General features: G+C 26.4%; 4 protein-coding genes across 10 annotated transcripts in view; 3 read left to right on the top strand and 1 right to left on the bottom strand.

The window, feature by feature from the left end:
• Positions 1–393, bottom strand: part of LOC111621039 (LIM domain-binding protein 2-like) — a 95,539-nt gene extending 95,146 nt beyond the window's left edge. For 5 of the 6 annotated variants that reach the window (XM_023363084.1, XM_023363087.1, XM_023363086.1 and 2 more), the window contains exon 1: positions 265–393. The gene's annotated coding sequence lies outside the window, so the exon portion shown is untranslated. Of the gene's footprint in view, positions 1–20; positions 185–264 lie in introns of those variants that run through there. The other variant, XM_023363085.1, reaches the window with a different exon arrangement.
• Positions 394–3,360: 2,967 nt separating this feature from the next.
• Positions 3,361–5,976, top strand: LOC111621055. Its single transcript, XM_023363108.1, has 2 exons — positions 3,361–3,673; positions 5,785–5,976. Exons 1-2 carry the CDS (start codon positions 3,488–3,490, stop codon positions 5,974–5,976), a joined length of 378 nt encoding a protein of 125 aa, XP_023218876.1. The 5' UTR covers positions 3,361–3,487.
• A 197-nt stretch (positions 5,977–6,173) lies between these two features.
• On the top strand, positions 6,174–10,492 carry LOC111621054 (mitochondria-eating protein-like). Its single transcript, XM_023363107.1, has 4 exons — positions 6,174–6,215; positions 7,016–7,183; positions 9,397–9,564; positions 9,986–10,492. The coding sequence occupies exons 1-4, from the start codon at positions 6,174–6,176 to the stop codon at positions 10,268–10,270; spliced, it is 663 nt and encodes a 220-aa protein (XP_023218875.1). The 3' UTR covers positions 10,271–10,492.
• Positions 10,493–12,218: 1,726 nt separating this feature from the next.
• LOC111621038 (uncharacterized protein PF11_0213-like) overlaps positions 12,219–12,526 on the top strand; it is a 38,690-nt gene continuing 38,382 nt past the window's right edge. Inside the window, exon 1 of one of the 2 annotated variants that reach the window (XM_023363081.1) lies at positions 12,219–12,338. The gene's annotated coding sequence lies outside the window, so the exon portion shown is untranslated. The remainder of the gene's footprint in view (positions 12,339–12,526) is intronic. The other variant, XM_023363079.1, reaches the window with a different exon arrangement.

The raw sequence follows: 12,526 nt of genomic DNA, 5'->3' as shown, positions 1-12,526 counted from the left end.
TAAAAGCTCGAATCACGTACCAATTAAATCACACAGGAATATCCATGTGAGATGTTTTGTATTTTTTTAATCATTATATCCTATATATGAATTAATTGTCTCGTGCATACGAACGAGTGTCAATTACTACACGTAATACAGACAACACCCAGACTGCCATTGTTCCTCGGAAAGATAACACTTATTAAATTACATTTATAATCTTTTTAAAATGTTAAAATTAAGAAATACAGAATTTCATACCTTAAGACGAGGTCAACTTACCATTTCTTAGCACCTTCTCGTCCCACCAGACGCAAACAGTGACAACGTCTCCCTAGAAGGGTTTTGAATGAAGTTCCATTGTGTTCGCAATGATTTGTGGGAGAATGCATTGACGGTCCACAGACGTCAGTAGATGGCGCATTGAAAAAAAATTGAAGATTCTAAGATTTATTTAACCCATTTGTAAAAGTGCACATTATTATTTTTTTTTTAACAGAATAAGTATAAAATGGAAAAAGAAAAATTCCCTATTGCATAAGAATGCTTCCAAATACAATTAACTCCTACAAATAACATTTAATTTAGATATATATTGTAAAAAGCACGAAAAACAATTGATGTTTCCCTAGCCATTGGTTTAGAGGCGATAACCGCTGATATATTTTTCTAAGAGAATCGTAAAAGGAATACTGAGACGGCCGCATTTATTGATTTTTTAGTTGTGGAGCGAACCACTCTGCTGGTAATATAGGAAGAACTAGACATGTATGCAAATCTATGGAGGGAGGGAAGCGTAGTCGTCTTTGACTCAACTGAAATACTATATTTTCTACCAATTAAAATTTACTAGCAACGACAATAAATTCTTTTAACAATCGATAAATAATAAAATTTAAAAAGTTCGGTCTGTTGTCGTTACCTAAACGCAATTTACTTTTATATTAAATAATTATTCGCTTAATTTTTATAATATTAAGTGCCATAAAATTGAAAGGAGTCTANATATATTACATTATCGGAACAATTTAATAAAGAATTACATTGGTTATTATCAAAATACAATAAAACATTTGTTAACGTTGACAATAACATCGAATGACAAACAAAAATTCTTATTTATATAATACTAATTTATTGTTATGTTGTTGAATTTCTGTAAAATGAAACATTTAAAGATTTATTACTTCCTGAATTTGATTTTTCTAATGCTAGAGTGTACTTTGACCGAATATCGTATGTCATTGTTGTATTAAAACTAAGGACTTAATTTAATGCGTTCTAATAATATCCAAGAAATACTTTACGTGTTTTTTTCCTATTTAGTTTTAATTACGAGCTATTACTAGTTTCATTAGTTAGATTGCTCTTAAATTTTATTTTATTATTATTTTTTAATTTAAGAGATAATTTTCTTATAACATGCCGTTGGAAAAAACATTTCAGCATTCTTTTTGTTTTCATTTGTCTTATCTATAAATAGCATGGCTTCAGAAAGCCACTGAACTACTTTTCGTATTACGTGATGAATGAATTCCTAAAGAACAAGAATACAAATTAAAATTTTTATGGCTTGTTTGATGAATATGCATAACATAATCTGTAATTTGACACTACGTTCTTTTTATTTTTATTATTCTTTTATGTAAGTTTCGATTTGTGCAGTTAACACGAGATAATAGTCACGGACAATAAACAACAAACGGTATTTGTAACTTTCATCCTTCAAGTCATGCCCAGGAACAGTTTGTAGAATGACCGGATGTTTCTACTGTTCACATGATAACAATCCTGTTTTTCTTTATTCGTGGAAAAATAATAGTAGAACTTTGAACTTGTTTTATTTACGATATTTATTTCACGTTAGCTATTATACTGTAATTAATCAGAGTATGATTAATTAAATTATTAACATAATGTTTCTAAAACCTGTAATGTTCACTGTTATAAATATCTTCTAAATTATATTACAAATGATAAAGTATATTTTTCATCGTTAATTTATTCAATTTTAAGATTATACACTGTACATAATTTGTATATATACAGTTAAATATAAAAGTTATAGTCTACATAATTTTCATATGTAATTTGCGTATATATAACCTTTTATATATATATAGGCTATAGTTTCTATGTTTGCGTTAATACTTAGAAAAGCTATAGATAACTTATATAACTAAACATGAAACTGCACTAATATTTATTATAATTTTGTTTTTTGTTCAGCATTCTGCATTACAAGTTCTGTTTCAAGTTGACTAAAAATAAACATTTTCTAATTAAATCGCAATTTTACTAATCGGATTTTAAAAAAATAATAATAATCAGTCAGACAACGGATGTCACTAACTATCCAAAAATGTTTCACAGTATATAATTCTAAATTAGAAATGATGATTTATCTTATCAAGATTTGATAACTTTTAATCTTTAACACATAAACTGATTATTAATAGTTTTCAATTTTCGGTTCGATTTTAAAAGCACGATTAAAGAAAAAAGAAGGAATTCAATCTAGAAAAAAGTTAACCTATTTCCAAAATGTCTTTTAGCTAAGGTATTTTTCACCTGAGTAATAGACTATGCCTACAGGAAAAATGGATAGAAAACATACATAGTTCGTATTTTATTGTGAAATCATATTGGAATAACTAATCAAATATGATTGCATTAATCATCTCTGGATTTACTATCAAATAAAATATTTTAAAATATATTTAATTAAAATAATTAGCTGCTTAACTGAAAGAGAGTATGATTTACAGATGTAAGTCCATAAGTCCGTGCATACGAGGGTTGGGTGCTTAACCATCTCATTTGGGAAGAATTAGAAAATTAAAATTAAACAGTATATTGTATATAATTTATATTTATTTTGTACTCGTTAAGCTCCTCTTTAGTCTACAGTATTGTGTTGTGCTACATATCTATATTGTAAAAATTAATAAACTATGTTATGAAAAAATAATTTCTTTCTTTTTTAAACCGCACCCTTTTAAAAATTCTGTGCATCGACCTGGTTTGTAAATAAATAAACAAATCTATTAACGATAAAATACCTTAGCAATTTTCAAAATGGTATTTTTCATATAAAGATTTTCTTATACCAGTCTGTTAAAATAGACCTATTAGTAAATTAGCAATAACTAAATATACTTCTGATCTATTGAACCCATTTTATTGATAAAATCTCATAGTTTTCATCATAGAAATTCAAAATCAATCTGCGTCATTTATTTCATAACTTATCAAAAATTATCAAAAAAAAATGTAGTCATTATTTCTTAGATTACGAAATTCTCAGTGGTTAGTTTCAATTGTAATTAAAAAAATTTTTCTCTATATTTTCCGAATGATGCAATTTTCATTGCTAGATTTTTAATGATAAATTAGTTGTTTATTATATGAAATCGGCATTATTATGTATGCACTTATAATTATTTTCAAATAAATCAAATCAAAGTATTCCTTTTGTTTTAGATTAGCCGAGCAAGCACAAAGAATGTTGGAAAGAGGTTCCATATTCGAAAATATGAATTTGGGAGAAAAAAGAGCTACTTCTCTCATCCGTCGATATGGAGAATTGTATTCCCAGTCAAGAATCGACACGTTAGATAGACTTGAATGTCTTACAGAATTTCAAGAAGCAGAGGAATTGAAATCTAAATTAATGTTCTCTATTATTGTAGTAGGTTTTAGATATTTTTGCTATTAAACAATAGAAATTATTTCCAAAATATAATGATATTTTATTGTGCTAGATCTGGTTAGCCTGGTATGGGCGAATATCTGATACGATTGAATCGTTTCTAGCTCATTAGTCAAAAATAAAAAATAAATGAAAAATAAGTAGAAATAAAATGATAGGCACACAAAAAAAGCTAAATTATTTTGATAGGAAAATAGCAGATCATTAAATTAGAATCTAAATACTTAAAATAATTAATTTTTTTTTGGTTTATATTTATCCCTTGATAACTTATGTTTGTTTATTCTATATGTTTTTTCACACTTTGATGACCTATTTTGTATTGTTTTAGAATTATATTTTATCTTAAATGCAACTGAAAAGTATTTTATGAGAGATTTTAAAATTATATAGTTTTCAAAACAATTAAGATAGGCTATTCCATAATTGCATGTGTATAAGTCAGTGACCGCCAATCTCGGCTTACAGTATAATGTCAATGCGCTTCGCTTATCTGCCAGATGCCCAATGTTTATGTTGTAAGTTTTAAACTTGGGAATAACGCCAAGTCTGTTTTTCTCTTTTAACAGAAAATATTTGACGTTTAGTTTATAAGAATAGATCATTTGCCCGAATACTTAGTCCCCAACAAAGAGTCATTTACCTGGCATATATGCAAAATCCATTAATAGAATTGCAACTTGTTGATACTTAAATTCAAACAAATTGAATATTATAACAAATCTACTGACTATCACACAAAATATTTCATAGTTGATGTGTAGATTTTTAAAAATATCCTTAGAGTTTTTGTAAATCAGTGCAACAGATTTTAATTCTAATCTTAAAATTGTAATATCTCCTTTACAAAAACTAAAAAGTTTTTATCTACTGTTAAAATTGATTACATGATAACATAAGTATATGGAGAAATGACGACTTACATCATTTTTCAACAGAAAAGGATGACAGAATCAAATGTATTAATGGTCAATAGAGAATTTATTTAAAGTTTCAAATAATCCAAAATTTCTGGCATTCTATTACAAAGCTTTTAATTGCATTGCGCAATGAAGATAAACACTATCATTATTGAATAAAAATATAAGTACTGTATACATTTATTCTATATTATTTATTTATTTATTTATTCTTATTATGTTTATGTTACAATATATGTATGAAGCGTGCACAATGCCATAACGTTGTAAATGCCATTTTTCTCTAAATACGTTTTATTGAAGAATGGAATTAAAAATGCAATGTTTTCTGCCACAAAAGAATATTGTGGAGATATTGGTACTGTAAGTGGCTATATTTTGAAGATGAATTTATATGAAGATATAACACGAGTGCAAGTCACGTGACTTTTTGATGCTTAAAACGTTATGACTTATATTTACATCATTTTGATATCGCAGAGAATTTGTAACCTAGAGAGTTTTTTACCATTTTATTGTAAAATTGAAATGAATTCATTCATTAGAAATAGTGTTTTTTACCTTTCCTGAAAAGTTTCTTTTTTGGCATTTACAACATTATGGCATTGCACGCTTCATATATTCATATATAGACTATATATAATATACTTTTTCGTTTCTGACAAGGAGTGCTCATAAGATGGAAAAAGTTATCTTATGGACTCTCCTAGTACCTAGTGTGGGTTCGTTCAAGTTTACATTGAGAGCGGGAGTGGGTGGTAAGGAATGGGTCCGACTTATCTTGGACTGATCACCCCGAAAACTTCTGGGATTGCTGGCCCGGACTCGATTCCGGGTCATAGGCTGGAGTCTTAATCTCTTCGCCCAACTTCTGGATTATATCTGATTATTGCTGAAACAATATAGATCTATATAAATATAATTCATAATAATAGTGTTGATTCGAAATTGAGCAATAATACTTCCATGTTTCATACAGTTTAAATTAAAAATAACTTATAATAGGATTATGAAAATTTTCGATAATAGATTTTACGAGTATATAGTGTATTTAACTACATGTTTATTAATTAAAAAAATAACTATTAATGCAGTTAATATTATGATTATTAAAATATTTAAATAGAATAACCACAAATAAATTTTTATTGAAATTTGTTAATTTTCCAGTTAGCTTTTCATTCCGTTCAAAATAAACTAGGAGAAATTTTTATAAGGCTGCGAGAAATCTTTCAAATTGATGATTCGACTTCAGTTTATGTTAAAGATTTAGAAAATTCTGTTCATTCTTATCTAAGAAGCAGAATAGATAAATTCGATTTAACTGACTGCATCCAGGTGAGAAAAGTTTTCATTTGTTAAAAGTATTTTGATCTATCCTCTTCCTATTATTGATTAAATAAGTCTTAATCAAATGTTACATTTTTTTCTATTATTTATTTATTTATTCTTATTATGTTTATGTTACAATATATGTATGAAGCGTGCACAATGCCATAACGTTGTAAATGCCATTTTTCTCTAAATACGTTTTATTGAAGAATGGAATTAAAAATGCAATGTTTTCTGCCACAAAAGAATATTGTGGAGATATTGGTACTGTAAGTGGCTATATTTTGAAGATGAATTTATATGAAGATATAACACGAGTGCAAGTCACGTGACTTTTTGATGCTTAAAACGTTATGACTTATATTTACATCATTTTGATATCGCAGAGAATTTGTAACCTAGAGAGTTTTTTACCATTTTATTGTAAAATTGAAATGAATTCATTCATTAGAAATAGTGTTTTTTACCTTTCCTGAAAAGTTTCTTTTTTGGCATTTACAACATTATGGCATTGCACGCTTCATATATTCATATATAGACTATATATAATATACTTTTTCGTTTCTGACAAGGAGTGCTCATAAGATGGAAAAAGTTATCTTATGGACTCTCCTAGTACCTAGTGTGGGTTCGTTCAAGTTTACATTGAGAGCGGGAGTGGGTGGTAAGGAATGGGTCCGACTTATCTGATCACCCCGAAAACTTCTGGGATTGCTGGCCCGGACTCGATTCCGGGTCATAGGCTGGAGTCTTAATCTCTTCGCCCAACTTCTGGATTATATCTGATTATTGCTGAAACAATATAGATCTATATAAATATAATTCATAATAATAGTGTTGATTCGAAATTGAGCAATAATACTTCCATGTTTCATACAGTTTAAATTAAAAATAACTTATAATAGGATTATGAAAATTTTCGATAATAGATTTTACGAGTATATAGTGTATTTAACTACATGTTTATTTAAAAAAAAATAACTATTAATGCAGTTAATATTATGATTATTAAAATATTTAAATAGGATAACCACAAATAAATTTTTATTGAAATTTGTTAATTTTCCAGTTAGCTTTTCATTCCGTTCAAAATAAACTAGGAGAAATTTTTATAAGACTGCGAGAAATCTTTCAAATTGATGATTCGACTTCAGTTTATGTTAAAGATTTAGAAAATTCTGTTCATTCTTATCTAAGAAGCAGAATAGATAAATTCGATTTAACTGACTGCATCCAGGTGAGAAAAGTTTTCATTTGTTAAAAGTATTTTGATCTATCCTCTTCCTATTATTGATTAAATAAGTCTTAATCAAATGTTACATTTTTTTNCTATTATTGTAGTAGGTTTTAGATATTTTTGCTATTAAACAATAGAAATTATTTCCAAAATATAATGATATTTTATTGTGCTAGATTTGGTTAGCCTGGTATGGGCGAATATCTGATACGATTGAATCGTTTCTAGCTCATTAGTCAAAAATAAAAAATAAATGAAAAATAAGTAGAAATAAAATGATAGGCACACAAAAAAAGCTAAATTATTTTGATAGGAAAATAGCAGATCATTAAATTAGAATCTAAATACTTAAAATAATTAATTTTTTTTTGGTTTATATTTATCCCTTGATAACTTATGTTTGTTTATTCTATATGTTTTTTCACACTTTGATGACCTATTTTGTATTGTTTTAGAATTATATTTTATCTTAAATGCAACTGAAAAGTATTTTATGAAAGATTTTAAAATTATATAGTTTTCAAAACAATTAAGATAGGCTATTCCATAATTGCATGTGTATAAGTCAGTGACCGCCAATCTCGGCTTACAGTATAATGTCAATGCGCTTCGCTTATCTGCCAGATGCCCAATGTTTATGTTGTAAGTTTTAAACTTGGGAATAACGCCAAGTCTGTTTTTCTCTTTTAACAGAAAATATTTGACGTTTAGTTTATAAGAATAGATCATTTGCCCGAATACTTAGTCCCCAACAAAGAGTCATTTACCTGGCATATATGCAAAATCCATTAATAGAATTGCAACTTGTTGATACTTAAATTCAAACAAATTGAATATTATAACAAATCTACTGACTATCACACAAAATATTTCATAGTTGATGTGTAGATTTTTAAAAATATCCTTAGAGTTTTTGTAAATCAGTGCAACAGATTTTAATTCTAATCTTAAAATTGTAATATCTCCTTTACAAAAACTAAAAAGTTTTTATCTACTGTTAAAATTGATTACATGATAACATAAGTATATGGAGAAATGACGACTTACATCATTTTTCAACAGAAAAGGATGACAGAATCAAATGTATTAATGGTCAATAGAGAATTTATTTAAAGTTTCAAATAATCCAAAATTTCTGGCATTCTATTACAAAGCTTTTAATTGCATTGCGCAATGAAGATAAACACTATCATTATTGAATAAAAATATAAGTACTGTATACATTTATTCTATATTATTTATTTATTTATTTATTCTTATTATGTTTATGTTACAATATATGTATGAAGCGTGCACAATGCCATAACGTTGTAAATGCCATTTTTCTCTAAATACGTTTTATTGAAGAATGGAATTAAAAATGCAATGTTTTCTGCCACAAAAGAATATTGTGGAGATATTGGTACTGTAAGTGGCTATATTTTGAAGATGAATTTATATGAAGATATAACACGAGTGCAAGTCACGTGACTTTTTGATGCTTAAAACGTTATGACTTATATTTACATCATTTTGATATCGCAGAGAATTTGTAACCTAGAGAGTTTTTTACCATTTTATTGTAAAATTGAAATGAATTCATTCATTAGAAATAGTGTTTTTTACCTTTCCTGAAAAGTTTCTTTTTTGGCATTTACAACATTATGGCATTGCACGCTTCATATATTCATATATAGACTATATATAATATACTTTTTCGTTTCTGACAAGGAGTGCTCATAAGATGGAAAAAGTTATCTTATGGACTCTCCTAGTACCTAGTGTGGGTTCGTTCAAGTTTACATTGAGAGCGGGAGTGGGTGGTAAGGAATGGGTCCGACTTATCTTGGACTGATCACCCCGAAAACTTCTGGGATTGCTGGCCCGGACTCGATTCCGGGTCATAGGCTGGAGTCTTAATCTCTTCGCCCAACTTCTGGATTATATCTGATTATTGCTGAAACAATATAGATCTATATAAATATAATTCATAATAATAGTGTTGATTCGAAATTGAGCAATAATATTTCCATGTTTCATACAGTTTAAATTAAAAATAACTTATAATAGGATTATGAAAATTTTCGATAATAGATTTTACGAGTATATAGTGTATTTAACTACATGTTTATTTAAAAAAAAATAACTATTAATGCAGTTAATATTATGATTATTAAAATATTTAAATAGGATAACCACAAATAAATTTTTATTGAAATTTGTTAATTTTCCAGTTAGCTTTTCATTCCGTTCAAAATAAACTAGGAGAAATTTTTATAAGACTGCGAGAAATCTTTCAAATTGATGATTCGACTTCAGTTTATGTTAAAGATTTAGAAAATTCTGTTCATTCTTATCTAAGAAGCAGAATAGATAAATTCGATTTAACTGACTGCATCCAGGTGAGAAAAGTTTTCATTTGTTAAAAGTATTTTGATCTATCCTCTTCCTATTATTGATTAAATAAGTCTTAATCAAATGTTACATTTTTTTTTCTGTTATTTATTTATTTTTATTTTGATCATTTTAAAATTAAACGTTTAATTTTTATTCTAAAAATAAATAAACATTCTTTTACTAAATTAAAATTGATTACGTTTTTGTTATTTTTATAGAACAATTTTTTTTATTTTTACTTTTAAACATAACGTTGCCATTATTTCAAATAAGAAAACGCATCAATGATTCAAAAATAGCTAAGTTTTAAATATTTTATTTAACGAATCAAATTAAAATTTGTTAAAGCTAGATAATTTACAAAAGCTTATTATCTTCATAATAAAGTAATTTTACTTAGATTAATAAATTATTATTATTTTGCAGGAAGTTTCTAATCAAATTTGGACCACTTTATATGACTTTCCATGCCTGAAGGATTGTGACGTCTTTTTAAAATATGTCAAACAATGTGTACGTCTAGCATGGGGTTTGATTAATCAAAATCCTTCATATGAGATTGAGTACGAAATGTCGGAATATCGTAAAGATCTTCATCTACGCTTCCATTCCTCAGATCAACAAAGTAAGAAAGTGAAGTATTATCTCTGGCCAGCTCTTCTGGAGACAAATGGAGGTGCTTGTGTCTACAAAGGTGTAGTAGTCACATGAAACGACTACTTGCCGCGTGTAAGATTCGAATTCATGTTCTCTGTTTAAAACAAATTTTTATATGTATTATTGTTTCAGTCATATGGTTTATATGAAGAACAACTACATCATTAGTATAGTAACTCTCATTTTCATTCTGTAAACTTCCTATATAATACATTTATTCATTTATTTCAAAAATCTTTGTAAATTAAAAAAAATTGCCTAATTTTAATATGTAAATCTCAAGTAGTTTTGCCTAGAAGCAAGCATTAGGCACCATCTCTTGACAAAGATTGGACAGAGATGTGGATAGAATAACTGGTANAGATAATTTGCATATTTTCCTAGTAAATAATTAGGATATATTTGTTTTTAACATCTTAAATTTTTTCAATTATATAAAATAAAATCACATAAAAAATATTTTAAACAAATTTTAATGAATTTATTCGAATTTTTGACATAGTTAAGTGATAAACGATAACTCTGAATTTATTTAAAAGTTTATGATTTATTTACAACTATTTAAAAATAATCATTTCACATAAGTATCAGTTAGGCTACAAATATTTTCATCTCAATCGGAAAATATAAATATAGATTAACAAAAAAAAAACAAAAAAAAACAGACCTAGAAGGAATTAACTAAAAAGAAATGGAGCAAGGCCGAATGTAAAGAGGAAAAAAAAAATAAAGAAGGTAAATAACGCTAAACAAAACTTCATCTATTAAAAATAAACGTTCATCACATGACATTATAATATTTTCTTCTTTATAAATAAATATTCACACATAAAGATTAAAGTACAGTACAAAATTAATAGTTTCATTATACATATATTTTCAAAGAATACACATTTTTCATTATAACTAATTAAAAAGGAGAAAATAGTTATTAATTTCTAAAATATATAATAACTGTAATTAATTTTCATTCATTAGTTAAATCGAAACGCTTATATTTAAATAATAAATGTCTTAAAACAGAAAATAATTAAATTGTAAGTAATCATTAATCTAGTTGCGTTTTTATTTATTTTATTTTTTTTTTAAATTTATAATATCAAATGAAAATTTTTCTAAAAGTATTCACCTGATTTGAAATGAAAAATAAACCCATATAAGATTTATATAGGTCTACATCATATGATTCGACGTATTATTTTAAAGAATTATATACAATAAGAACTATTGAATTACTACTTGAAATTTAATAAATGTGGGAGGAAAATGATAAAGTATTTTTTTTTTTTTTTAATAAATTACTGTTTATCGAATAATGAAGAATTCACAATATTTGTTATGTAAATTGTAAAGTTTTAAAATTAAATCAGTTAATTATATAAATTTTTAAAGAACTGTATTAATAAGCATTTCTAAAATTCAATATAAGTTTTTCCAATCTTCTGATTTAATTATTCTGTTAAATAATTTAATCAGAAAATTAAACTTACTACGTTTATAACATATAATTAAGTTTGAATTATTATGTATTTTCAAATTAATCGAATAGAAAGTTTCGTTTCATATTTAAAAAAATAAATTCTAATTACACGTGTTTATATCAACAAATCAAAATTCTCGAGACTTGTCACGTGCTTTATATGTTTCATCTTTTGTTAGCGAATTACACAATTAGAATCTTACGAATTCGAAAATATTTCAAATATCGAGTACCTTAATTAAAAATAAATAAAACGACATCATAAAAATAAGATTACAATTTGATTTTCATCAATAAAGAAATGAAAATTTTGAAATGAAGAGAAAAAATCTAATTTTGGCGCGACGCGAGCACTAACACCATCCACTAAGCATAATCCGATCAAGCATAATTTTTTATAAAAACCCAACATATATTAATGTTATTTTTTGTGTAACGTTTAAAAAAATATAAAAAAAATTAAATTAAAATACAAAAATATTTACATAATATTAAACTTATTAAACGAAACAACCTCGAACTATATTTCATCATCATATGGCGCGCAAGAACAAAACCAAATGGCAGCTGCCGTGACGTCAGTCAGGGGCAAATCGGGAGGTTTTTGATTTTTCAATCCCGATTTCATATTGCAGAAGATAGGTGAGTAAATTACTTATTTACTTATTAATTGTATAATGCATAATAATAAAATTTCGTGTTTATTATCACATTAATTATTATACATATATATATATATAAATGAGTACATAACCCTAAATGTAATAATATTAGTCCTAGCGCGTCCATTTCATATAATGGTTATCACTCACAAGTGCGTTGTAACTTCC

This window comes from Centruroides sculpturatus, unplaced genomic scaffold, assembly GCF_000671375.1.
Source record: "Centruroides sculpturatus isolate CEXI.00-Female unplaced genomic scaffold, Cexi_2.0 scaffold324, whole genome shotgun sequence".
Lineage (NCBI taxonomy): Eukaryota > Metazoa > Arthropoda > Arachnida > Scorpiones > Buthidae > Centruroides > Centruroides sculpturatus.
Note: the sequence above shows the minus strand (reverse complement) of the source record. Positions and strands in the feature narration are given on the sequence as shown.